This window comes from Megalops cyprinoides, chromosome 9, assembly GCF_013368585.1.
Source record: "Megalops cyprinoides isolate fMegCyp1 chromosome 9, fMegCyp1.pri, whole genome shotgun sequence".
In the NCBI taxonomy this organism is placed as follows: Eukaryota; Metazoa; Chordata; class Actinopteri; order Elopiformes; family Megalopidae; genus Megalops; species Megalops cyprinoides.
Genome location: NC_050591.1, coordinates 1,059,349 through 1,085,576, shown reverse-complemented (window position 1 = coordinate 1,085,576; position 26,228 = coordinate 1,059,349). Strand labels below are relative to the sequence as shown.

The window sequence follows — 26,228 nt, the reverse complement described above, 5'->3', positions numbered from 1 at the left end:
ATAATCAAATCACCTTACCAGCAGATGAGGTTAACAATGCCTACAGTCACCCAGCACCTACACGACCACTTGTAGATGCAGTAAATTATACTGTCTGAGTGGGAGGCTGTGGGTGGGGTGATCACAAACATGTGCAGGGTAGTTTAAGCTCCAGGCTAACTCGTTTTAGCCTTGGCTTCACCTACATTCCTTGTGCGGCCAGTTACCTCTGGAGGTGTGCCTAAACTTGTAACCCCCATGGTTGTATACCAATTTAAAAATAATTCACAGGAGCAAAAATGTAGGACAGGAGGAATTCAACTTACACCAGACTTCTGTAGAACATTTCTAAAAGAAAGAGATGGCTTTCGACCACTGTGGCTGGATCTCTGCTATGATGACACAATCACCAAAGCAGGCATTAGATTGGTGGCTCACTGCTTTCTGTAAAGCTGCCCTTTTCTTTTGCCAAAACAGCAACAGAAAAAAACAATGACCCTGACCTCAGGGTGGCACAGTCAGGGGCTTGGTCCCCTAATTCCCAGTTTCTCTTTTTATTGCGCTGTTCAAAGCACATGAAATCTTTTTGTAAATAAACTAAAATGATACATGAAGCTAAATGTTAAGTGAAATTTCTTGACTGTTCTTTTAATGCATGGTAAAATTCGTAAAAGTGTTTTGGACAGCTCGAAAGAACACATTAGTTACTTGTCCAAGAACTGACAGAGAACAACAGCAGGTCAGTGGAGTTCCAGCCTGCTATTCTGATATGACATCAACATGCTACTTTCCTGAAAAAGACCTGTGCACGGAGCAAAAACACAATGCCATTTAGCCAATGTGCACATCAGTTGTGATATTCCATAGGACTGAATACACTTTATTTAATTTTATATGAGCACAACATAAGCTGCATGTAACCGCACAGGTATGTAAGAGTCATTAAGTGTCTAAGTATTCTTCTATCTACTTCTCCGTTGTACTGGCATTCTTGAGCTAACAATGGTGCTCCACTCTAACTACCCACTGAACATTAACATGTTTGCCAAACTCAATTTACAGAGTGAAAGTGCATGCAGTGGGAAAACAAGCATGGCCACAGACACATAAACAAAGAATTACATTTTAAAACCAGTAGGTCATGAGTTCTAATCCTGTAACACAACAGGCAACAATGACCCAGCCCCTGCTGCCAGGCGATCTTTAAACTACTTTGTTTGGGCGGATTATGAAACCAAATGCTTGGTTGATGTTGTTTGGCCGCACAGAGTGGCCATTGTGCAGAACATTGAGGCTGGGTCACTTCCCATCCTTAACAGAACCTCATTTAGTTTGATTTCATGTCAATGAAATGGCTTAATGCACCATCTGAGAGAGCTGTGTTGTTCAGAGAATGACACAGTGAACAACAGAGGGACAATGGAGTTAAAGCTGAGGGCAAACAACAGTAATCAGTTTTGGGGTTTGGACAAATCCATGCACATGAGGGAGGACTGCACATCAGTGGCATGAATCTGACCATTGTGCTCTGTCAGTGTTCCAGCGCATCATTTGTTCGTTTGCTATCAATGGTCTGGCAGTGAGGCTTGGAGAACATTGAAAGACCAGCATTTGCCACTCTTGTAGAGCCATTACCACTCTGCCATTGTGAAGCAGCCACTGCTCGGACATGGGGAAGGCCGCCTCCTCCTGGATGCGCCGCTTGATGTCTCCAATGGCTGTGGAGGGCAGGACCTTGAAAACTCGGTAGCCGATGCACTCGTGAAGGACTGTCACCCGTAGCAACCTGGGAACATAAAAACTCTTATTGAGCTCATTCACGTGATCCACCAAGAGAAGATGGAGTAGAGTCTAAGACTAACGGGTCTGGCCATTTCCACCGTTACCTGGTCTGAGGTCAAAGCATCCTGTTCTATTGATTTATTTCATTCATTCATTCCCGCTTTAGGACGCACAATATATTGTGACAACATTTTATTGAGCAAATTGTATTTATTGCATTTATTGGGCAGAAGACGTACGAGGCCATCATGGCAAGAAACATTAAAGGCACATCACAGGAGCAACATGAACAACTAGTGCATGAGTACAGACCAACCAGTGACACTGCAGGCTATGCAGGCACCCAGCTGAAAACAGGGCTAGAATAAAAGCAAACAACAGTAATCATTTTAGCCTGCACAAAAGTGCCTACCAGTTATCATTAAGAGCAACACACAAAGCTCAACAGTGATCAATAAAAATAAAATTTCCTCGGAAACACCTGAAGGCATGTTTGTCATGTTTCCATTGCCTTATCCTGATTTACAGCAACTAGTGCATTCAAGAACTTGTGAAAGCTCTTTAAAGTTTTGTAAGTCGCTTTGGATAAAAGTGTCTGCTAAATAATTGTAAATGTAAATGTAAAAGTAAATTCTTTACTCAACCCTGCCAATGTTCTGACACAACAAAAATGCATCAATTCATGGACTGGTTGCAGCCTTCCTACAGTTCTCTCTGTTGAAGTTTGATTCCAGTCTAGGGAATAAGTCTGGGGCCTGGCCTGAGTCAAGGGCTTATAGAAATGGTCACCACACCAGATCTGAGTCTCCCAACATTGGCGTGCTGTCATATCAGTTTATTTAAATACAGCTGCAGTGAAACATTTTGGGGTGGAGCAAGGAGCCTTTTTTCCGTGACTGTGACTGCTGCCCCTTAGTTTTGACATGGTGAGTTACCAAAGTGCTCTTTTCAGAACAGTTACAGTACTATATTTAGCCATACACCATAACTGGAAAAAGAAGTGGGGTTTAGTGACCAATGGAATTCCTCATTAGGTAATTTCACTACTGAACAACTGGTTTTGCCACAGTAAACACAGTGTAAGATCCTGCTGTTTAAAATCATCTCACTCCTGAGATCCCTGAACAGAGTGAGAGCTACAACTCAACAACACTTGACATTTCAACTACAAATAGACTCCTTTACTATGGCTCTTATGGCAAATGCAAGTCAAAAACATCAAAGGTATTTTACACATGTCTGGAATTCAAAACACCCCTGTAGATTTTTCCTATTTAAACACACTCGCCTGGATTCAATCAACTTTGACTAATCAATAAATACAATGATGTTTTAAAATTAAATGTGTTCATCGCTATACTTGCTGAAAGAAAAAAGAAACACTTTATTTGGAAAAGTTTTGATCAAATGCTGACTGAATCCAGGCAGTAAGCTTTTGTAATAGTAAAAATTAAATTTGGTACATATGAGGAGTGAAGAGCACTCGGAATATTAACAGTGCATCCTCTTTCTAACAGTCGTGTAAAGATGCAAGATGTGAGCGGCCACATTTTTGGCAGTGATCATATAAGCAACAGTGTAAGGTAGTGGTTAGAGACGTAGACTTTAGCAGCCAGAAGACTCCAGGTTTCAATCCTAGGTGAGGCACGTACTGTATGCATGAAATATGATATACTGTAAACTATGAAAGCCATCTTGGATTGGGTCAACTGCTAAGCAAGTTAGCAAAACCTAATGTAATGTTTTCCCCAAGGCAACAATGATGAATCCATTCCTCTCTCTTCGACTTTGATTGGGGGGGGGGGTCCAAATAGGAAGAGAGATCAGGAGAGTGCAAAAGGGGTTTGTGTGGATATCAGATCTTCACCTCCGCAATTATTGGGGGGGGGGGGGGGGGGGGGGGTGCATCCATTTGCCATTGATCCACAGGGAAAGCTGAGAGTCCCACGTCTACTTGCTGCACTTCGCTGCCATTGGATGACTAACTCAAAAGGCCAAGTGTTTGAAAATAACCCCCCAGGGAAAGTTTTTATTTAGTTGTGGCAAGAACGCAGCAAGCAAAAGAGCTCTGAATGTCTCAGTTAGGCCTTTTACATCTAATACACATGCTGTCCCTGGTTTCACTTCCTCTGAGAACGACCCTGAAGAGCCAATCTACAGCGAGACAACCTCGCTTTCTTTCAGAGACTAAGCCAAGACTACTGGAGTTCACCATTTCCGCTTTTACTTGTATCTCATTTTCTGACTATTTTTATCTAGTAGTCAAATCTGGCAATCATTATGATTATTCTAAATTAACACTAACGGACTGTGTAATCGTAAAACAAATCTTTTCCATCACGTGTTACAATTACATTGCGACAAATTCTTTCATTTTGGGTCATTTTAAAAACGTGTTAAGAAATCCTCGAGTATGAACTGAGGGCTTACTCAAAAAGGTGGCGGTATGTGTTGTGGCCATCCAGCAAAATCTGTAGTCTATATTTAACGCACCAGCTAGGAACTCGTGCCCTCTGCGAAACGAGCACCGCTGCGGCGTCTACTCTACTCTTTCCTCACTTGGAGGATGGGTGGGGCATTCGAAGAATGAATGGAGAATGTGCAGCTAAAAGTCCGTTAGTCGCTCAACACGAAATGTAACCTCTTCAAAGGAACAGGGACAGACGAGTAGAGGGTAACCATGATAGTATATATTCCTGATGTCAGAAGTAATTCGCAGAGGCACTATTTTACAATATTTCAATCCCATGGGTAAACAGAGAGCTGACCAGCCACTAGCCAGATGACTTCATGATTTACGGTTGTCTGCGATGCCTCGCGCTAGCGCTCGAAGTTCGCTAACTGCTGCAGCATGCCACACCAGCTCCACTGCCGCGCTGAAAGAACACATTACATATTGGTGCATTAGCACTTCCCCGCTTTTTGCTGCATTGGCTTCGCAGTCCAGCATGAAATTGGTACCAAACTTACATGGAAAGCTAACTAGCAAGTGGTAGAGTGACATCACATACATTCAGTCTTGGTAAACTGAAGCTAGCGCGTTTTTATCTAGTATTATTTTTTATGTTTACACATGCGGGGACATATATTACTGATTATGTTACCTTGAATCTGGATCGGCTGCCATCGTTCTCCTGCGGTTTTCTTGCTATGTGTCCCGGGTACACATTCATTCGGCTTCTGTCTTCTGCATAAAGCGCTGTCAAACTCCACCCGGAAAACCAGGCTGTTGCCCAGAGCGGAACGTTAATTTCTGGAGCTCTCTATGCCTGTGTCCGTTATTCATTCATTTATTGGATATCACTAAGAATCAGCCCATGCTGTTGCTGTTAATAGGCTTTATTCAACCTTATTTATTTCCCTCTTCAGCTCGCCGCTGAAACGGTGCCACTGCAGTCATGGAATTTATCCGCTATGCCTGTGTTTGATTACTCACTCCTGCGGTTCCCCCCACATTCACTTCATCGTCCTCATATAGTACACCAGCTTTTCAAATGCCACATGTATTCCGCGGTTCTGCAAGTGAAAGAATAGGAAATTCGTGAGAAGCGCAGAGTCACTTCCGACAGGGTAATTCCTTCAAAGCGACTGTTTCTAATAACGTACTGTACATGTGATCGCTGCGGCTATTTGACTTGCGGTGGGGGGTCAGCTTTGAATTCTGGTAGTTGTAGTCATCGGTGTCTTAAGAGGATGAACAATTCGCAATACCGCAGACGCCGTCAGTGCAACACAAACATCCGTTGCCTAGTGATAAGCCTACCAGTAAAGACGTATAGTTAATAACAGAATACAAACTGTTTACATTATACTGGCAGATAGTGCATTCGTTTGCTGGACCACGAGGGTTTTTTTTTCTAAAATTGCTACATGATAGTAAACATAATAAGACAACAAAACTGTAGGCATCATAATTCATTTTGGGCAATAGAACATATATTTTATTAGACCGCTTTTATCTCTGTGCATTTAAAGTTCTATACGCCTCGGCTCGCTTTGGCTGAGTCAATGTCTAAATAACAGAGATTATCCAATAGTATGTCGGCCATCTCTTAGCATCTCACGTAGGTGTGCATCTCTTGCATTCTCCCTCGTTCACAGCCTGTAGGCCTGCTGCAATCTGTGAACATCGCATATCAGTTGCATTATCTTAAACTACACATAATACAAATAACGCACAGTTTTTAAACATCATGCGTAAATATATACATGTGCAACATGTGCCTTTAACATTTTTTTTTCATAAGTACACATCTTTCACCTTGTTTTTACAATGTTATTTTAAACAGCACCATATTATTGAATTTGGTGCAATGTAATTGGTACCGTCACGCTGATGCACTCTGACAGGGTGACATCATCCAACCTCAGTCAAGGACTCCGCGTTTTTGTATCAGCCATGAGGCGCGCTTTTTGGTCTTTTCGACTTGTCAAACTAGAAAACCAGCTAAGATATTGTATCCACGAGTCATCAACTGTTAAATGGATCAAAGTTTGTTATTCGAGCCAAAGATTACATCTTAACTACGCAAGCGTCAAACGACAGTGCAAGTTGGACTTGTTCAGCAACCTATGTAAGTAAATATTAAATAGTATACACTAGTATACCTCCAAACTGCAGGAGACTATAATTGGAGTTACTTACATTCGATCACTCACACATCTGTTCAGCTCTATCCCTCTCGCGTCTTGAGTGACATTCCCTCTCCCATCTCCATCACCTCCCTCCCCCCCTCCCCAGCTCCCCGTCACACACACTGCAGCGTGGTTTAAAATGAACGCGTGGGTCCTGGAGCGTTTAAAACCACACAAGCATCCATCACATGGTAATCTGAGAAATCGGAGCCCGGCAGCATAATACCGAATGATATATTAGATCGTCCTTGTTTCAACATCGTCGGGCAAGTGCAGTACTGCAGGGATCCCGCGGGCGACTCTTAAAGCGACAGAACTGCGGGAACACCATCTTCAGTGATGGCCTAATTGCGACGGTAGCTCTTCTTACAATAATTTACCTACTGTCATAAAATAAATTCGTAAGTATAGACAAACAATAGGCATACTTTGCGGTTTGTAAAATATTCATCTAAACCCGTCACACAGTTTACTAATTCCACAGGCCATTGCGGTTAAATTGCGCTTAAGTATGCGTTACAGTGAGGGCAAAAGAATAATTCTTTTATTTAAAAATGCTGCTCAGTATCTTGTGCATTGTATTGCATTGCAGTAAATTCCATTTCGTGTTCAGATGACTTTGCCACAGTTCAATTTTACATTAGTAAATACAGGTTATAGCACATTCCCTAAAATTGCAACATGATGATTCTTTTGATATCATGAAAACATAAAGGACTTGTCTAACTCATAATCCTCTGAAGAACAGCTATTATATGACAACAGGCAGGCACAATCGACATAAACGAATACATTTCATTCGCTTGCATGTGGATATAGAAACTATGAGACTGTCTTAGAAATGCCGAGAGTCACTTTCCTCAAAGTCTTATTTTTTTGTCGTGAGTATAGAAATATAATGTATGCAAACATGTGTATGCTCAGATGATACGGTGTGGGCATCGCAACTAATGTAGAGTTAGGAGTCTTTTTAGAGTCTTCCATCACTGAAATGCAAATAGTTAAAAGTAAAACTGTAATGACGACGTGTTTTCGCTAGAAGGCGTATCCCACAATAAAAGTACTTCAGACATTATTTATTTTATATCCTGAACATTTAACATGAAGATGATAGGGTTATTTACAATATTTTAACATTAGCATACAGACATGATATATATGTACTCTTTTTTCAATTAAAGATACAGCAAATACTGCATCTATCTTTGTCAATATTTTATAAGAAGTATGAACCCTGTCTTTCAGAAAGCAAAACAAACCGGTGGAAATAATGACTTTCTGATACAGTGGACCACACTTGACATCTGTTTACCCTGGCTACATTGGGGATTGCTGACATATCTCTTCTTTTGGTTCAATCTTACCTCTTTGCATGCTTTTTCAGGGTGTTGTGGGCTGTCTAGACCCCACAGCCTGCCTACGGGTGTCCCTCAAGGCTCTATACTTGGCCCCTTCTCTTCTCTCTTTACATGCAATCATTTGGCAATGTCATCTCCTCCCATAGCTTTTTATACCACTTCTATGCTGACGATAATCAACTCCATCTGACACACAAATCTGCGCACATCTCAGCTTGCCTGAAGGATATTTCACACCTAAAACTTAACCTGGTTAAGGCTGAGATTCTTTCCATCCCCTCTAGGTCCTCCCCATTTTAAGACCTCTCCCTTATCCTAGACTCCACAAACTCTTTCCCTAATAGTACTACTGCTAAAAGCCTTGGTTTAATGGTTGTCATTTGTCCTTCTCCTACGCAGCCCCTAATTCAGGCCCTGGTCCTGTCATGGATGGACTACTGTAATTATCCATGTTGCCTTAGGCTTGCTCTCAGGGGGTCTCAGGCCTGGGAACAATGTAAAGCTGCTTTGTGACAACTTGTGTTGTAAAAAGCGCTATACAAATAAAAATTAATTGAATTGAATTAACTCCCTTTTTGCTTGTCTGTGCCATCAAAATCTGCAACTAATCCAGAATGCAGCTGCATGACTTGTCTATAACCTCCCTAAACATAGTCACACCCTTGCTCACCTCACTTCACTAGTTTCCTGCTTTTGCTCACATCCAAAACCTTGGTGTTGCCATACAGGAGAGTGAATGGGACAGCCCACTCATATCTATGATTGGTCTTCAAACAACATGTACCGCCCAGATCACTATGCTCCGCAACTGTGGTTTTACTGACTGTCCCATCCTGATGTGGTCCTTCTCTCAGACACAATACCTGTCTATATTGGTCCCTCAGTGGTGGAATGAACTTCCAATAGGGGTCAAGACAGTAGAATCTTCAGGCCATCTTCTGTCGCACACTCCTCAGTCTGCATCTTGGTTCCACCTCAGTCCCCACCCCCTAACACCTGCTACTTGTATTACTGGCTGTGTATGTTATGTGTAGTATCACAATAGTCTTGGATTCCGTGATCTAGTGACTGGGATGTATGGTAGTGTGTGAACTTGGCCTCCCTTAGTTTCTATGCTGTCTAGTCAGGTTGCACAAGTTAACTTGTGGTAAGGCTTGAATGGTGTTATGCTCACACTCATTGGTCTGGAAGTGTTGTTAGCCTGGTCTGGCAGTGTTGCTCATTTGGCTTGAATGGATACACTTCTGTTTTGTGCTGGATGTTGCTCTGGATAAGAGAATCTGCTAAATGAATGTAATGTAAATGTAGTATGACTACGATAACAAGTATGAACCCTGTCTTCCAGAAGGCAAAACAAACAAGTGGAAATAATGGCTTTTTTAATTTCATGCATGTGTGTCAAAGGTAATTATTCCTAAATATAGAATTAAAATTTTTCTCAAGGCCATATAGGAGTCATCAAACCAAATGGAAAAGGGATAAGATCTTAATCTTGCCTGTCTGTAATCCATCAGTCTAAAAGCATGTGTACAAGAGATTGTGGGTTCAAACCCTTGAAAGAAACACAGTGCAGTTACTCCTGCAACAGAAAAATGCAGACACAGTTGCATGAACACAAGAGGAGTCAACATGTTGTGTATCATTTTAATGTCAACAGTAATTGCCAGTATGTTTCTGCTATAAGAAGCATCTTAAAATCAACACTTTAATATTTGAAAAACCATTGAAAAACCACGTGTCCAAATCCAGTGTGCAACAATGTATAACCCAGGATAATGAGTACAAAAAATATAAAACTTCTGACTTCTGAGCAATTGAAGAAAGTTATATGGTCTGATGAGTTGTCTTTTACTCTTTTTCTAACATCTGGACAGGTTTCTGTTTGGAGAAAGCTAAACGTTATTTCTTCAAGATGTTCTCATATTCCAAGACGATAATGCTACTGTACACACTGCTTAATGGATTCAAGAGTGGTTTCATGAATGCCAGAATGGAATCAAACATTTCCCTGGCCTCCCCAATCACCAGATCTAAACATCATTAAACCTTTATAGGGAGTTTTGAAATACAGAGTGCGGGGTAGATTTACACCTCCTTCACCTCTCAAAGAACCTCTGAGCTATAACCAGTTCAGAAGCTGTATAACAGCATCCCTAGAAGCACTGAAGCTAGACAAAGAGCAGCCCAATTCTTTATTAATGAATAAATATTTGTGTATTGTTTGGTGTTTCCCTTATTTTGCCTATCCCCTGTAGGTCGCAGCTGATGTGAGGTGGGAGTTCTGTGTACTAAGTGTGAATTGAGACTGTCCAGTGTCTAACACAGATGTAGTACACCGTTACACCATTAGATGGCTGATTTTCTCAACAAATAAGCAGGGATCACTGCACCGTCAAGCAGATATGAATTTTTCAAGCTCAAACCAAAGTGGACAGCGGGCAGGGCGGCTGTTTTAGTAATCTGATGTAAAGGCATTAAGTATAGGAAATATAACAAGAGCTTCCAGTCAACTTTATAGTATAATGGTAACGTTGTCATTGTATCTATATGATACATTGCCGACTTCAAGTAAAGGTAATTTGCGTTTCAGATAGTTGAAAGATGTATTTAAGACTGCGGCATTCAGAAACTTGTCCATCAAATGTTTCCAATAGAGAAGAGATTTCTCAAAGACTGAACATAGTTCTACTGCAATAGTTACAGGTTGACTTCACATACAGATTTCTCTGGTAGTGGTTACCTCTGATTTATATTCAGTTACTTTTGTAAATACATCTAATTCTAAAGCTGGATCATTTTTCTTAAACTGAAAATGGTACAGTATAACTTTACTTTGTCATTTACAATCTTCAGTTCTTTATTTATTTTTGTTTACATTACCTATACGTAGATTACCAAAAGGTGATACATGACTGCTTACTATTCACTCTGGCTTAGAAATATCTGTGATGTCATATACCCTTTGAATTTTGGCTTCTTGCCTTGTCACTTGGTGTCGTCACAGCAGTGGTGGAACTAGAGTTTTATACATGGGGTGGCCAAGGCGACTTTAGGGGGTCCATAGACCATGACAGAAAATTAGTGTGTAACCCTAACCTGGCATCTAAGGAGCATGAATGAATCCTATGATTGCTGATTAGAGGTAGAAGTGATAATTCACTTAACCCAACTTCACTACTTAGGTTACTTCACTAGAATTCTTTAACATACTATGAATAGCCAGTGTCTCTACCTCAGAACTGCAGCTCAATTTCTTTCTCTCTCTCACACACACACACACACACACACACACACACACACACACTACTGTACCCACATACTGGAGAGACTTGGGTCACCCTGTTTTCATGAATACACAATCTGGGTCTATAAGTGTCGAACATCCAAAATATTTTCAGAAAATAAAGCTCAAGCACCAAGGAGATAGCATTTATGTGTGACATAATTTGCACAGTTTATTTATGGAATAAAAAACACACTTTGACATACCAGGTATGACCAAGTTCTTTTTTTCACATGTATTTTTATTGTTCGAACAAGGTGCAATACACAATTTTAGCATTATATAGTAGTATTGTAACAGTCATCACCTTTCTATAAACCCCATCCCACCCACAACAACCCCTTATGCCGAGGAATGATAGAAGGATAATGAAACTAAAACAAATGAGGAGGAAAAAAAACAACAACTACTATCACTGTAGTGTGGTGTTTATGCTTTGCTTTTCCCCTTATCAGTTATAGAAGGGTTGCAAGTTTGTCAAAATAAGCCAGTAAAGGGCCCCATGCTTTGTAGAATTTTGTTGATCCTCTAAAGTATTTGATTTTTTCTATTTTTAAAAACATCATTATGTCCGAAAGCCATACAGATGATTTTGGTGGTGTTGAGAGTTTCCATTCCATAAGTATTCTCCTTCGTGCTATTAAGGTTGCAAAAGCAGCAACATTTTCCTTATTACTTGGCAGTAGAAAATCACCCCCTTGTACCCCAAATATGGCCATTGTAGGACTAGGTTGTAAATTTAAATCAAAGGTTTCATTCAGAATCCCAAATATTGATGTCCAAAACTCTCTCAGTCTAGAACATAACCAAAACATGTGAGATAAGTCTGCCTTGGCCATTCTTCAACGGTCACATATGTCATTCTCATTAGAGTATATTTTGGACAATTTCGCCTTACTGTAGTGCATACGATGAAGAACTTTAAACTGAATTAAACTGAATTCCTCAATTACCTGATTCTCAGGTAATTGAGGAAAAGATGAGGTATGCATTTGAATGAAATGACAAACCTGAAGATACCGGAAAAAACTAGATTTAGAAATCTTGGATGTATTGGCCAAGTCAGTGAAGCTGGGAAAAACCTTATTTATAAAAAAATCTTTACATGTAGTAAGGCCCATACTATCCCACTGTTTGAAAGTAACATCTAACTTAGCCGCTGGAAAAAGATGATTGTTACAGATGGGACTTAACATAGAAAGATCAGACAAATTAAATGTTTGGCTAAACTGTATCCAAATCCTTAGTGTTGCACTAACTATTGGCCTGGAAGAGAAACATAATGGGGAGAAAGGGAGTTTTGATGTAATCAGTGCAGAGAGTGATGCTAGTTTACAAAACTTGGCCTCTGCACTGCACCAGTGTGTTTCAGGGGCCTGAAACCAATAAACAATTTTTTGTAAGTTTGCTGCCCAATAATAAGTCATCAAATTTGGGAGGGCAAGCCCACCCCATTGTCTTGGCCTTTCGAGGAATGTTTTACGTAGTCTTGAAGTTTTACAACCCCCATATGGGAAAGCCATGATCATATTTACAACTCATCTGTTGAGCGGAAGAATGACTTTGGAAGGAAAACTGGAAGACTTTGAAATAAATATAAAAATATGGGCAGCACATTCATTTTAATACAGTTAATTTTTCCAGCTAAAGATACATAAAGGGTGCTCCATCGTTGGAGGTCAGATTTTAATTTCTCAGGAACGGGTGTGAAGTTAGCTTCAAACAAATCAGAAAATGAAGGGGTAATGTTAATTCATAGATATTTGAATCCAGACTTTGATATACAAAAGGGCAAGTCTGTATCCCAAATTTGATTTGCCTCATCATTTATGGGGAAATATGTACTTTTTGAGTAATTAATTTTATAGCCTGAAAAACTACTAAACACACCCAAAATCTTCAATATCTCAGGTGTACAAGACAAAGGGTCTGTTATATAAATAAAGAGATCATCAGCATACAAAGAAATTTTATATTCAATCCCCATCCTGCTAATACCAAGTATGGTCTGTGTGGTTCTAAGCTTTATTGACAGGGGTTCTATTGGTAAAACAAACAGCAATGGGCTAAGAGGGCAGCCCTGACGTGTTCCTCTGGATAAAGGGAAATACTGTGAACATAAATTATTAGTGACTACTGCAGCTTTTGGGGATGAATACAGTAGGGGGACCCAAGAAACAAATTTAGGACCAAATCCAAATATACTCAAGACAGAAAAGAGATAGCCCCACTCGACTCTGTTGAATGCCTTCTCCATATCTAGGGACACCACCACTTCTGGTGCACCCCCAGACGCTGGAGAATGCACCACATTTAGAAGTCTATGAATATTAATGAAAGAATGACGGCCTCTCACAAAACCTGTTTGATTGATTGAAATTATATCTGATATTACAGTGTTTATTCTAGCGGCCAAAACTTTAGAAAGTATCTTAACATCTACATTCAACAAAGATATAGGCCTATATGAGCTGCAGTCCACTGCGTCTTTACTAGGCTTCAGTAAAACTGTTATAAGAGCCTCTGTGGGAGGGCCATCTGTACAAAAGAGTGGTGACAAAGGTGACAGTTGTGAAGAAAACTTTTTATAAAACTCAACTGGAAAGCCATCAGGCCCAGGAGTCTTTCCACTCTGCATGTCTTTAATTGAGTTCTCTATTTCTTGCTTATCTAGAGGTCTTTCCAGGTTTTCACGCTGGTCTTATGTAATTGTTGGAATATCCAGGTTCTCTAAGAATTCTGCCATACGAGAAGTGTCCTGAGGAAATTCTGATGTGTATAATTCTGAATAATATTCTTTAAAAGTGTTGTTAATTTCTTGGGGATCTATTGTCAATTCTTGAGGCGTTTTCCTAATAGTTGGTATGAGCTGAGATGCAGACCTACTCTTCAACTGATGTGCGAGCAGGCGTCCCGCCTTCTTCCATGTTCGTAGAAAAATGTGCGTGACCGCAACAGGTTTTGCTCAGTTTTCTCTGTAGATAATAAATCATATTGCACTTTAAGATTTAGTTTTTCTTTATATAGCTCAGGTCTTTGAATACTGATGATCTGCCCATCAAGCCAACTGCGTGCCAAGAACCAGACATTATAGGATAGATTTCATAATTACTATGTCGTTAATTACTGCTGTCTAAATGTCTTAAAGTACAACTAGTACTCTCTAATTCTATCTGTCCCCTTAATACGACTTTTTATGTTTCCCATAATAAGGATGGTGACACAGAGCCAGTCTGATTCGTTAAAAGGAAATCATCTATTGCTTTTGACACGTATTGACAAAAGCTTGTGTCTGAGAGTAATGCCGTATGGAGTGTTTCTGTGGGAATTTGTGCCCGTTCATTCTGTAGAGCATTAATGAGGTCAGGCACTGATGTTGGACGGGAAGGCCTGGCTCGCAATCTCCGTTCCAGTTCATCCCAAAGGTGCTCCATGGGGTTGAGGTCAAGGGCTCTGTGCGGGCCAGTCAAGTTCTTCCACACTGAACAAAAAACCATGTCTTTATAGTCCTTGCTTTGTGCGCTGGGGCACAGTCATCTTGGAATAGAAAAGGGCCTTCCCAAACTGTTGCCACAAAATTGGAAGCATAGCATTGTCCAAAATGTCTTGGTATGCTGAAGCATTAAGATTGCCCTTCACTGGAGATAAGGGGCCTAGCCCAAACCCTGAAAAACAGGTGTGGCCAAATACTTTTGTCCATATAGTGTATTTTCTTTGAGTGAAGCGAGCTGTTTAGCTAACTCCTCTACAAGCTGGCTCATGGAAACCTCGTCAGTGCTTGAAATTGTTTCATCACTAGATGCTTTAGCCATTGCAGCGACTAGCGACTAACTAGCTACGCTAGTTCGAGTTGTTGGTTGAGCTGATGGCTTGTTCTTGCTCATATTGCAAATGTTGTGTCTCTACTCACTTTATTAATGACATTTTCAACCCGAGTCTTATATTGACAGTCAAAATGCTTTAAGTGGCGTTTTTAAAAGTTAATATTGAAAAGTTAAGCTGGGAGCTCTGCTGTCTTGGCCATCTCTGCATGGCCAAACCGGAAGTCCTCAGGTATGACCAACTTCTACAGACCTCTCTGATCCACCCAAGTCAAACAATGTTTTTTTCTGTCTGACTGAAAACACAAGATATGCCTGCACAAAACATTATCAAGCAGAAATGGACTTGAAAAAGAAAAATAATTTTGGTGCCCACCAATATTACAAACGTGAACAATGTTCCCTGCAATTATTGCTAGGTTGTTTTTATTCAAAAACATATAATTTCTCAACAACAACCCCTATTTAACATATAGTAAGTGCATTTTTGTTTGTTACTCAAGCTTACATGTATTTTGCAGGCTTTGTTGATATGTAACTTATTTGTTGTCCTGTTAGTTACATATGCAACAAAATGGTAATGTTACTTTTCAACCTCTATTTCTGCCAATTTACACTAAACTGCAAAAATAAGACATCTATGGTTACATCTAAGCATCCAATTACCCACATTTTAGTCCAATCTCAATCTTAATTAAAAATCCCCATTATCATAACTGTATCTTAAAATCAACTACCAGCCTAAGTTACTAGTTAGATCATGGCTTTCCCTACTCTGTAAGTAGCTGTACTTTCTTATACCTTTATGATAGCAAACAAGGTATCTGCAAATTGTGGTAATCAATTGAGTAACATTAACAAATTGATAACAATTGTTCGTTTTGAGTTCAAGTACGAAAATCTGAGTTAATGGATTTCAGATTGCTAAATGAGGAACTTGTTAACTTGCTGAACAGACAGCTGTAGGCCTACTAGTTACCCCACATTAGCTAAACACTCGTATACTGCAACTTACGACACTGCACTGTATGCGTGGCGTGTATTACTGACACAGATGTAAACATAATGTTAGGCTAAATTGGGAATCGATATCTCTTATCTGATTACCGTAACTGTCTGTTATGGAGCCGCATTGCCAATATGCATCTACACAGCGACTCAACTTTCGTAAAAGGTGTTCAGGAAACCTAAACCGGATGCTAAACTTTACTTGAAAATAGTGCTTTCGCCGCAGGTCTGACTGCCACCTTAAAATTTCATTCGTTATCACTGGCAGTTTGATGCTGATTGACATCTCATTTCGCCTCTTGCTGAAATAAGCGCTTATTTTGACATCCGGCGGCGCCTTTTTCAAATCGAGGACGGGGAAGAGAAAATATCTCCATATCTCGCGGTGAAATGAGATGTCGATCAGCATCAAATTGCCAGTGGTAGCGAATGAAATTTTAGGGTGGCACCCAGGGTGGCCCCACCCTGGACACCCCTCTGGCTCCGCAACTGCGTCACAGGCATCCCCATTATCTTCCCCCTCCCCGATTCCTCGCAAGTTTTCCTCTGATCTTGAATGGGAGTCTCAAAGTCAAGCCGCATTCGTCATATATGTCTTCTTCTGATTTTTATTTATCCACAGAGTGGAAGGAGCATATGATAATTAATTCCCAATGAATTTCATTTCTTCTTGGTGCTTCCGTATGTTCTTTAATTCTCTAGGACAACACTACTAAAGAGAATTGAGTTCTCAGAATCAGAGTCGCTTTATTCGCCAAATGTACAATATATGGAGGACAAAAATAAATAAATAAATAAATAAATGAAAAATAAATACATTTTGGTAATGAAAAAAGCTATTTCTGTATTTTTACGTTTATTTATTTATTCTTTTCTACATTTATTTATTTCTGCATTTATTTATTTACTTATTTATTTATACATTTATTTATTTGTGGATTTCTACATTTATTTATTTATTTATTTATTTCAGTTTTTCTACATTTCTACATTTATTTATTTCTGTGTCCGTATGTTAATTGAGTGGGTGGTCCTATACCTCAGTCTAAAGCCGGATTGGTTATAGGGGTGCAATTGGATCTACTGCTACTACCTTGATTTGACTGAGGTTATGCACGTGACGTCACAGTACGCGGAGTCACTGCGGATTACACCCACTGAGTGGCAGAAAGACTTACTGAGAGGAAGTGATACCGTTCAGTTTGAATGCCGCGAAAACACAAAAAACACATCTAAAATGGGAAAGAGCTGTTGTGCGACTGATGTGCAAATAGATTAAACAAGAAATCGGAGCTATCTTTTTACAGACTGCCGAAAGCGAAAGAAAAGAGAAGCAAATTGATCGCTGCAATTCGCAAAACAACTGGAATCCAGGCGCCGAAACGTGTAGCTTACAGTTTTCCAAATAAAAGTTGTAATAAAATAAAAATATTTGTACAAACCACATACAACCAGAATATCCATTGGTGTTCTCATCACTTTAATTTCGCCAACAAATCCCGCCTTGAAGTAGGCTAGCCTACGACCAAGCGTCAACCCAGATAGCAAAAGTTGTTAATTCAACATGGTGTATCGATGGTGTATCAACCTTTTAATAGTTTAATTGTTGAAAAGATGTCATTGAGTCAACATTGTATTATGGTTAAATTTGACGATTGAAATGCCAACGTTTCATCAATATTATCTCAATATGCTGTGCATGGATATTTTAGAGCAGCGAACTGGGTGATTCCATTTTTTTTTTTTTTTTTTTTTGGAGGGGGTGGGGGTGGTCCTCATACATTCTAAATTAAGCACCATATGCTGTGGACAGTGGATCGTGATTCTTTATTAGGCTATGTGCAAATCGTCGTAAGGTATTTGTTTGATGTGTAATGACAAAAACATCTAAAAGTCGCATTTGGACAGAGAGTGCAAGGAAGGAGGAGAGTGGAGCGGTCCCCTGTAAGAAACGTACCATATTTTAAATCTATCGGTTAACGTCCCTGCCTGTGCGCCAACGTCTGCCCTGCTGCTTCAAAGAGAAAGGGTAAGCTGAGAATTTTTTATTACTTTTATGTTAGCTGATTCTGTGAAAAATAACTGCAGTGTTTTGTGCTAATTTTGTTAAGAGTGCTTTTGTGAGGGAAGAAAAAGTAATGTAGATACTTAAACAGGACGTCCTTGTCCATATCAAGTCTTTCGCTCAATGTTAAAGTTAGCTAACATTGGCTTATCAAACGTAATTTATTTAGCTAACTCACCTTCTTTTCTCTACACTTTTTAACACTAGTAGTGCCTGATGATAACCTTGCTGATTTAATGTGGAAGTAAGATAACGTTAGCTTAAACATGGCGCCAGCTAACACTAAGCTAAATCTTTATAAAGGCTTAGCCTATAGGGGTTTAACTCACATGCCACTTGGCTAACTTATCCAGTGTAGCTAACTAATAAAAAAGCAAAATCATTATGCAACCGTTATGCAAGACTGCATGTTTGGTGAGTTTCCTCCCCTGTAAACTGTTTACTAGGTTAAGTTTAGGGAGTTGGAATCAGGTGATGGCTACGGTGCAGGATACAAGAAATAAACAAGATGAAACGTGTTAATTGGTGAGCTTCAGAGGTGCTCGAAGGCAGATTTTATTACATTTCGACAGAGCCAGGCTAGCTGTTTCCCCCTCTTTCTGGTCTTTATGCTATGTTAAGCTAACTGGCTGCTGGCTGTATCTTCTTATTTACTGTACAAGACGCGGCGCGTACGGATGCAGCGGCTCAAGGCTCCCTACTACAGTGCACTCTTTTGTGTTTTTACTCGTTGCTTGTCTTGTTTTGTCGTCAGGAATTGATAGACATTGGACTTCAGCTTAACACTGAAGTCACAATTGCCTTCACACGGACTCATAACATCCCACTGGAGATAGCGAGACTGCCGGGAGCTTCGTGGATTGTTGTCAGGCCCAGAAGGTGACGGAGGCGGCGCAGAGAGAGGAAGCAGGGATCCTCACCAACCTGTTCAATCTCTCCCTGATGCATGCCACCGTCCCTTCATGTCTGAAGGCTGCCACCATCATCCCCATTCCGAAAAAACCTGCCATAGACAGCCTCAGTGACTACAGACCCATAGCCCTCATGTCTGTAGACATGGAAGTGTTTTGAGCAGCTAGTCTCTCAGCACATCAGAGACTACCTCCCTCCCTCCTTCAACCCCCACCAGTTCGCTTATAGAGCGAACCAGTCTACAGAGGATGCCATCGCCATAACACTTCACAGAGAGCTGAGTCATCTGGAGAACTGGAAGAGCTATGTGAGGATGCTCTTCGTGGATTACAGCTCAGCGTTTAACACAATCATCCCGGACATATTAGTTACCAAACTGTTCAAACTACAGATCCCCCTCCCCACCTGCACCTGGATTAAACATTTTCTCACAAACCGCCCACAATCTGTCAGACTTGGCCCCCACCTCTCCTCCACACTCACACTCAGTACTGGTTCTCTTCAGGGCTGTGTGCTGAGCCCCCTACTGTACGCCCTGTACACTTATGACTGCACTCCGTCCCACCCAACCAACGCCATCATCAAGTTTGCGGACGACACCACCGTGGTTGGGCTCATCTCCGATGGGGATGAGACGGCATACAGGGCTGAGATAGGGAAACTGTCTGTGTGGTGCTCAGAAAATAACCTGTCACTGAACGTCCTTAAAACAAAGGAACTTATCATGGACTAAAGGAAACAGACAAGACCACGCCCCTCTCCTCATCAATGGAGAACGTGTGGAAACTGTCACCACCTTCAGGTTTCTGGGAACCCACATCTCTGCAGATCTCTCCTGGACATCCAACACCAAGGCCTTAGTGAAGAAGGCTCAGCAGCAGCTGCACTTCCTGCGTGTCCTCAGGAAGAACAACCTGGACAAGAAGCTGCTGCTGGCCCTCTATCACTCCTCTGTGGAGAGCATATTAACATACTCTCTGGGGGTGTGGTACGCAGGCTCCACAGCTGAGGACAGGAAGACTGTGCCACCCAAAAAATTATCGGTTGCCCTCTGCCTTCCCTGGACAACATATGCAGATCCCGTTACCTCAGTAAAATTAAGGCCATCACAGGAGACCCCTCACATCCCGCCTATCACCTGTTTGACCTGTTGCCTTCTGGACAGTGCTTCAGGTCAGTCAAGTCTCACACCACCAGACTAACCAACAGCTTCTTCCCCTGGTCCATACGGACTGCTAACAAACACTGACACCCCCGCCCCCGCCCCCCCCCCCCTCACCTCAATACAACTGTGCAATACAACTGTGGTTCTGAGAGTAGAATTGATCGTCTTATTTAACTCTTGGCAAGAAAGCATATAAGCATATTTTCCAAGGAGTCAGAACTTTTTCTTTTAAATGTGAGAACGTCAGCTGACATACACCAGGATCCACTGACATCATTTGTATCAGAACACTTTAATAATTGATGAAGATACCCGTTGACTGAGGTGTGTTTAAAATTACTTGCTGTACATCAAAAACTGGGGGCTGCAGATACAATGCACATATTCCTAATCATGGTTAAAGGTATCTGACTTAACAGCAACTTTATATTACAGAATTGAGTGACATTATTTTTGGCCAAATAGGCGTAAAAAATTGTTGGCTGAGCACATAGAAACAATAGTAAACATGGTCTGTTGACAACAGGGTGGCCCTGTGTCCCTCTTTTTCATTTTTTCATGCCTAAGCCAGCAGCCGGCTCTGTGAAGGAAAGAAACGTAACTTAGATGGAAGATTACACGTCAAAAAAAAATGATTGCCACTAACCTCCACACAGGTGTGCCACTTTGAGTGAAGCAGAGGGTGGCATCAAAAGGACAGCAAAACAAACTTAGGGCCCCCCCACCTCAAAGATGTGTTTTTCTTGTTGCTTTTTCAAGCTTTACAGTGCAGAATGTTACATTGTTACTTGTTAGTGTTGTTGTTGTGTTACATTTTCAAAATTAAATCTGAATATTAAAAGCATGTTTTCTGTCATTTTCAGTAATTCAAATGTGTTTTAATATAGTTTCATGCTTTTTTCTTTATATTGAAACATATGCCAAGGTAATTTTGAACAAGCTAATAATAGCCTACCATTTTAATATCTGCCAACAATACATGGGTTAGTGTGTAGTGTGTGTTTTTACAAGTTTGGACCACTTCATATACAGTACAGTATTCTAGGGATGTTGTATTTCTTAATTTCAAATTTGTAAGATACATATGTTCAGATGGTATTTCAGCAGAAAACTCATTAGTGAGACTTGCTTTAAAGGCAAAACATTCACTTTTTGGAAAGGTCCTTAATTTTTTTAGTATTTTTAATGTTGAGCAAAATATGTCAAGCACAAAAAGTTAATTGAATATTTTAACATTGTTTCAATGCTGAATCAGCTAAAATTTAGATGTAGACTGCGTTTTAGATGACGGTTGAATCAATATTGATTCAGTGTCGGTCATGGTTGAAAATCTGACGTTTATTCAACATCAATCATAACGAGTGCTTTCAATTTGGTTTCAATGTTGGGCGTCAACGTAGATTCAATACTTACGCCTGACGACATTTCAGTGTTGTTTCAATCTGATTTTGCTGTCTGGGAAGGCTTTTGCGGACATTCTGAAACGCTTACGTAAAACGGCTTAACGTGGCTTAGGCCTAATGTTCCAAAAGTCAAAGTCAACTTTATTGTCAACTCTCCAATATGCACAGGACATACGGAGGATTGAAATTGCGTTTCTCTCAGGCCCACGGTGACAATACAACAGTTCGACATAACACAGTGACACTGAGAGACAAGAACAAGAATTTTCACAGAAACAAGCTACAAATATTTACAGCAAGGGCATCAAGGCACATGGTAGGTTTAGAAATATAAAAATATAAATATAAATACAGATTCCACAGGAATATGATGTAGACTGTTAAATAAGTAAAGTGACTGCAGATCTGTGAGTTTGCGTGTGAATTAATGTTGGGAGTAGGAATGGGTGGAGAATAGTCCAGGCTTCAGTATGGAGGGGGGGTTCAATGTTCAGTTCTGTGTTGGAGCAGATGGCTGAGGGAGGGAAGAGAGTTCAACTTCCTAACTGCCTGGTGGATGAAGCTGTCCCTCAACCTTGAGGTATGGGCCTGCAGGCCTCTGAATCTCCTCCCCGATGGGAGGGGACTGAAGAGCGTGTGCGAAGGATGAGTGGGGTCAGCAGCAATGCTCTGTGCTTTACGGGCTAGGCGTGTGTTGTAGATGTCCAGGAGGGAGGGGAGTGAGGCACCAGAGATCTTTTCTGCTGCATCCACTATGCGCTGCAGGGTTCTCCTGTTGGCGTTGGTGCAGCTCCCAAACCACACAGTGATGCAGCTGGTAAGGATGCTCTCAATGGTGCCACGGTAGAAGGAGCACATGATGGGAACTGGGGCTCTGGCTCTCCTCAGTTTACGGAGAAAGTAGAGGCATTGCTGAGCTTTCTTGGCCAGTGATGTGGTGTTGTTTGACCAGGAGAGGTCTTCTGTTATGTGCACACCCAGAAACTTGGTGCTACTCACCCTCTCCACAGCTGCACCATTGATGGTCAGAGGATGATTTTGGGTGTGCTCTCTCCTGAAGTCGACAACCATCTCCTTTGTTTTCTCCACATTCAGGAAGATTGTTGTCGCCGCACCACTTGGCAAGTTGGCTCACCTCTGTCCTGTAGTTAGCCTCATCTTTGTTGGTGATGAGACCCACCACAGTTGTGTCATCCAGAAACTTGATGAAGATGTTGGAGCTGTACTTTGGTGTGCAGTCATGGGTCAGCAGCATAAAGAGAAGGGGGCTAAGCACACATCCCTGAGGGGCTCCAGTGTTCAGTATGATGTTGCTGGATGTGTGGTTGCCGACCCGAACTGCCTGTGGTCTTCCAGTGAGGAAGTCCAGTAACCAGTTGCATAGTGAAGTGCTAAGGCCCAGGTGATCCAGTTTCTGAATTAACTGTATGGGGATGATTGTGTTGAATGCTGAGCTGAAGTCTATGAACAGCATTCTCACATATGAGTCCTTCTTTTCCAGATGGGTGAGGGCTGAGTGTATAGCAGTGGAGATTGCGTCATCTGTGGACCGGTTGGCTCGATATGCAAACTGGAATGGGTCCAGAAATCCCAACTTTATGCAAATGAGAACCAATCAGTTCAGCGTGTGATGTGTTTGGTACGTGACGTTAATATGAGAGGCGGTAGTAACAAAAAAAGTCTGACCAAGATGGCGGAGGCAAAAGGTTACATGTAGAATGAAAACATGCTTATGATTAAATGATGTGTGGGCAACCATTTGTGTCTACATCAACACAGGTTGTTGTTTCTATGTTACATTAAATTAGCTGAGACAAATAGACCCCTATAGATCTTCATTTAAACACCTTAAACTAGGTGACAGGCTAACCGCAACACTACGCAGGTGGCTAGGATAGCCAGGCTAACATTTACATTTACATTTATTTATTTAGCAGACGCTTTTATCCAAAGTGACTTACAAAAGTGCATACAGTAAGTATAGCGACAGTACGGGGACAGGATGTGTACAGTTCCACAATGAGACAGTTCTCAGCTGAGAGCAAGGTCTGTTTGAGGACACAGTACTATCAGATTTGTACAATTACAGCCTATAGGGCAACTAATACGATACACCTTCAAACAGCAACTTCAACAACTTCAACACAATGAGCGTCAGGGTAAAGGCGGCAACAAGAAACAATTTAAAAAGCACAGCAATTGACGACAGCACTGAAGGGGGGGGGGCAGCAATTGTGTGCTGGGTCAGTCCAGGTAGAGTCTGAAGAGGTGCGTCTTCAGGCCCCCTCTGTAGGAATGGGGTGAAGGAGCTGTCCTTAGCGGGACAGGGAGTTCGTTCCACCACTGGGGAGCGATGTAAGTGAAACGCCGATGTCTGGCAGAACGAGCACCTCCTGCCTTGACCATGCAAGGAGCAAGGCGTCCAGTTGCTGCTGAGCGCAGGGGTCGGGCTGGTGTGTAGGGCTGGATGAGTTCTTGGAGGTAGGCGGGGGCTGTCCTGTTGATTGCAGAGAAGGCGAGGGTCTGGGTCTTGAATCTGATCCTGGCAGCGACAGGAAGCCAGTGGAGGGATTTAAGCAGGGGAGTAACATGGGAGAATTTGGGGATGCTGAAGATTAGTCGGGCAGCTGCATTCTGGATGACCTGGAGAGGCTGGGTGGTGCAGGCTGGGAGGCCTGCGAGGAGAGCGTTGCAGTAGTCCAGTCGAGGGAGAACTGTGGCCTGGATAAGGAGCTGCGTCGCGTATGTTGTCAGGAACGGACGAATCCTCCTGATGTTGTGGAGGAGGAATCGGCAGGCCCGTGACGTGCGAGCAATGTACTCCTTGAAGTCTAGGTTGCTGTCGAGGATGACACCCAAGCTCTTTGCTGACTGAGAGGATGGTATTGTGGTGCCATCGACGGTGATGGAGAGGTCATGCAGGGGGGAAGGGCCGGCTGGAATGAAGAGCAGTTCTGTTTTTCTGAGGTTCAGCTTTAGATGGTGGGATGACATCCTTTTGAAGATGTCAGCCAGGCATGCAGAGATTCTTTTGTTGACCTGGGAGGTAGAGGGAGGGAAAGAGAAAAAGAGTTGGATGTCGTCAGCATAGCAGTAATAGGAGAAGCCATGTGATTTGATAACTAAGCCAAGAGAGTTGATAACATTGGCATGAAAACATTTATATGATTTTACAATGTCTGGGTGATCTTACTGTATTCAGAACATGAATGGCAAACAAATGGGAGGTAATTAAATTGATGGAGAGCATACACAACGCAATGTCTATGCCATGTTATCACAGTTGACTGGTTGACTTCACAAGCTAGCTGAATCGCTTGCTACAATAGCTAGCTAGCTGGCTTGCTGGCGACGTCACTGCACCACAACTACACTTGCTACTAGCAGAATAGCCAAACCTGCTTGCTGTTTTCGCAACCACGCCCCCAGAGCGAAAATTCGCGAGGTGTTTCGCTGTGTGGAAGCCTAGCGTAAAGAAAATCAAAACAGAGGTAATCATTTCATACATACTATAGGTTTTTTTTTTTTTTTTTTTTTGGGGGGGGGGGGGGGGGGGGGGGCGTCATTGAACTGAAATAGTTCTTTGAAATTTTTCAGAGCTCAGACATCACTGCCAGGCATACAGTAGTTCTTCGTGGCCTTCCAGTCCTGCTTGGAGACAAAAGTGCAGACTTCTTCAAGACATGTTTGGTAAGTAGACCGCATTCTGTCTGCTTGGTGCTGGGCCTATCCATCCGTGTATTTTATTGCGCATTGCTCTAACCTACCCAACATCGGTATACCAATCAAATTTCCTCTCATATTTCTTTAATTTGTGTTTATTTATTCTGTTCCATTTGTCACTTCTTGTTCATGCTGCTCAGCCTTAGCCAATTACTGCGTAATTCTTTTATGACTTGTCTCATCAAATCAACTGTATGGCTGCTGTAATCTACTCCCAATTCAATGTAAGACTCTGCTTTACCATACTCAACATTACACACCCATTTTCTTCTTGTTTTGGAATGTAATACCTCGTGGAAAAAACCCTCCTTCTTTTACCACAGATATGTGAAGTAAATTTTGACCCATTTATGGTTGTAACCCTTTTTTAAAATGTTTTTTAGGACTCTGATGACTACCAGGGTATTTCTGGTGTGCTCATTGGGATTCTAACCATAATACCTGAAGACACACAGGCTTCTCCCCACTGTCTTCACCTGGAGGCCTCAAATACAGCCATCATTTTGGAAGGAGCAATCACAATGGATGACCTTGATCTTCCAAGTGCCGTGTGCCTCATTTTTGGACTGATTTACGCTTTGAATTTAGAGTATCCTCCACAGCTGAGGAACACCTTTGATTTTATTCAGAAGGTGGTGCTCTCAATAGGACACAAATCCTTAAAGCCAGAAATACAATCACTGAGGAATCTTCTTCTAATGTAAGTATGCACATTGATTATGTAGATATCATATGATTTATTGATTTTTATTTATTTATTATTATTTTTTACCCAGCTTTTGGGGTCTTTCTTTTCTTTATCCTTCTCGGAATGTGCATACTCTAATAGTAAGAATGTACATAGTTCAAGTAAGAAAAATATAGAACAAATTTGGAAAAAGGTTGGAAGGATGTTTCAGAGGCCCTTAAGGCTTGATATGTCAATTTGTATCAAGACTGTCTCCTTTGATAGTGTACTAAGACAATTGTTCTGCAATATCAAGCTCACAGTGTGTTCAGCTTCTATTTTGAGAGCATCTGCCTGTAGAAATGTACACTGTCCAGCCACATGGCATTTTGAGTTTCTAACAGGTAAGAGTACAAGAGTCTTTTTT

At 41.4% G+C, this 26,228-nt stretch overlaps 1 protein-coding gene and 1 long non-coding RNA gene across 5 annotated transcripts in view; one reads left to right on the top strand and one right to left on the bottom strand.

Moving 5' to 3' along the window:
* Positions 1–6,726, bottom strand: part of sacs (sacsin molecular chaperone) — a 37,774-nt gene extending 31,048 nt beyond the window's left edge. The window contains exons 1-3 of one of the 3 annotated variants that reach the window (XM_036536186.1): positions 6,407–6,726; positions 4,866–5,520; positions 1,615–1,765 (exon numbers count right to left, since the gene is read on the bottom strand). In XM_036536186.1, coding sequence (XP_036392079.1) covers positions 1,615–1,765; positions 4,866–4,888 — 174 coding nt within the window. In that variant the 5' untranslated portion in view covers positions 4,889–5,520; positions 6,407–6,726. Of the gene's footprint in view, positions 1–1,614; positions 1,766–4,865; positions 5,613–6,406 lie in introns of those variants that run through there. The other 2 variants (XM_036536187.1, XM_036536185.1) reach the window with 2 other exon arrangements.
* Positions 6,148–25,623, top strand: LOC118782708. 2 transcript variants are annotated; one of them, XR_005005177.1, is made up of 3 exons: positions 6,148–6,335; positions 25,009–25,101; positions 25,518–25,623. It is a non-coding gene; the product is annotated as an uncharacterized LOC118782708 (long non-coding RNA). The 2 variants fall into 2 exon arrangements; XR_005005178.1 differs by lacking the exon at positions 6,148–6,335 and adding an exon at positions 19,822–20,016.
* Positions 25,624–26,228: the final 605 nt, after the last annotated feature.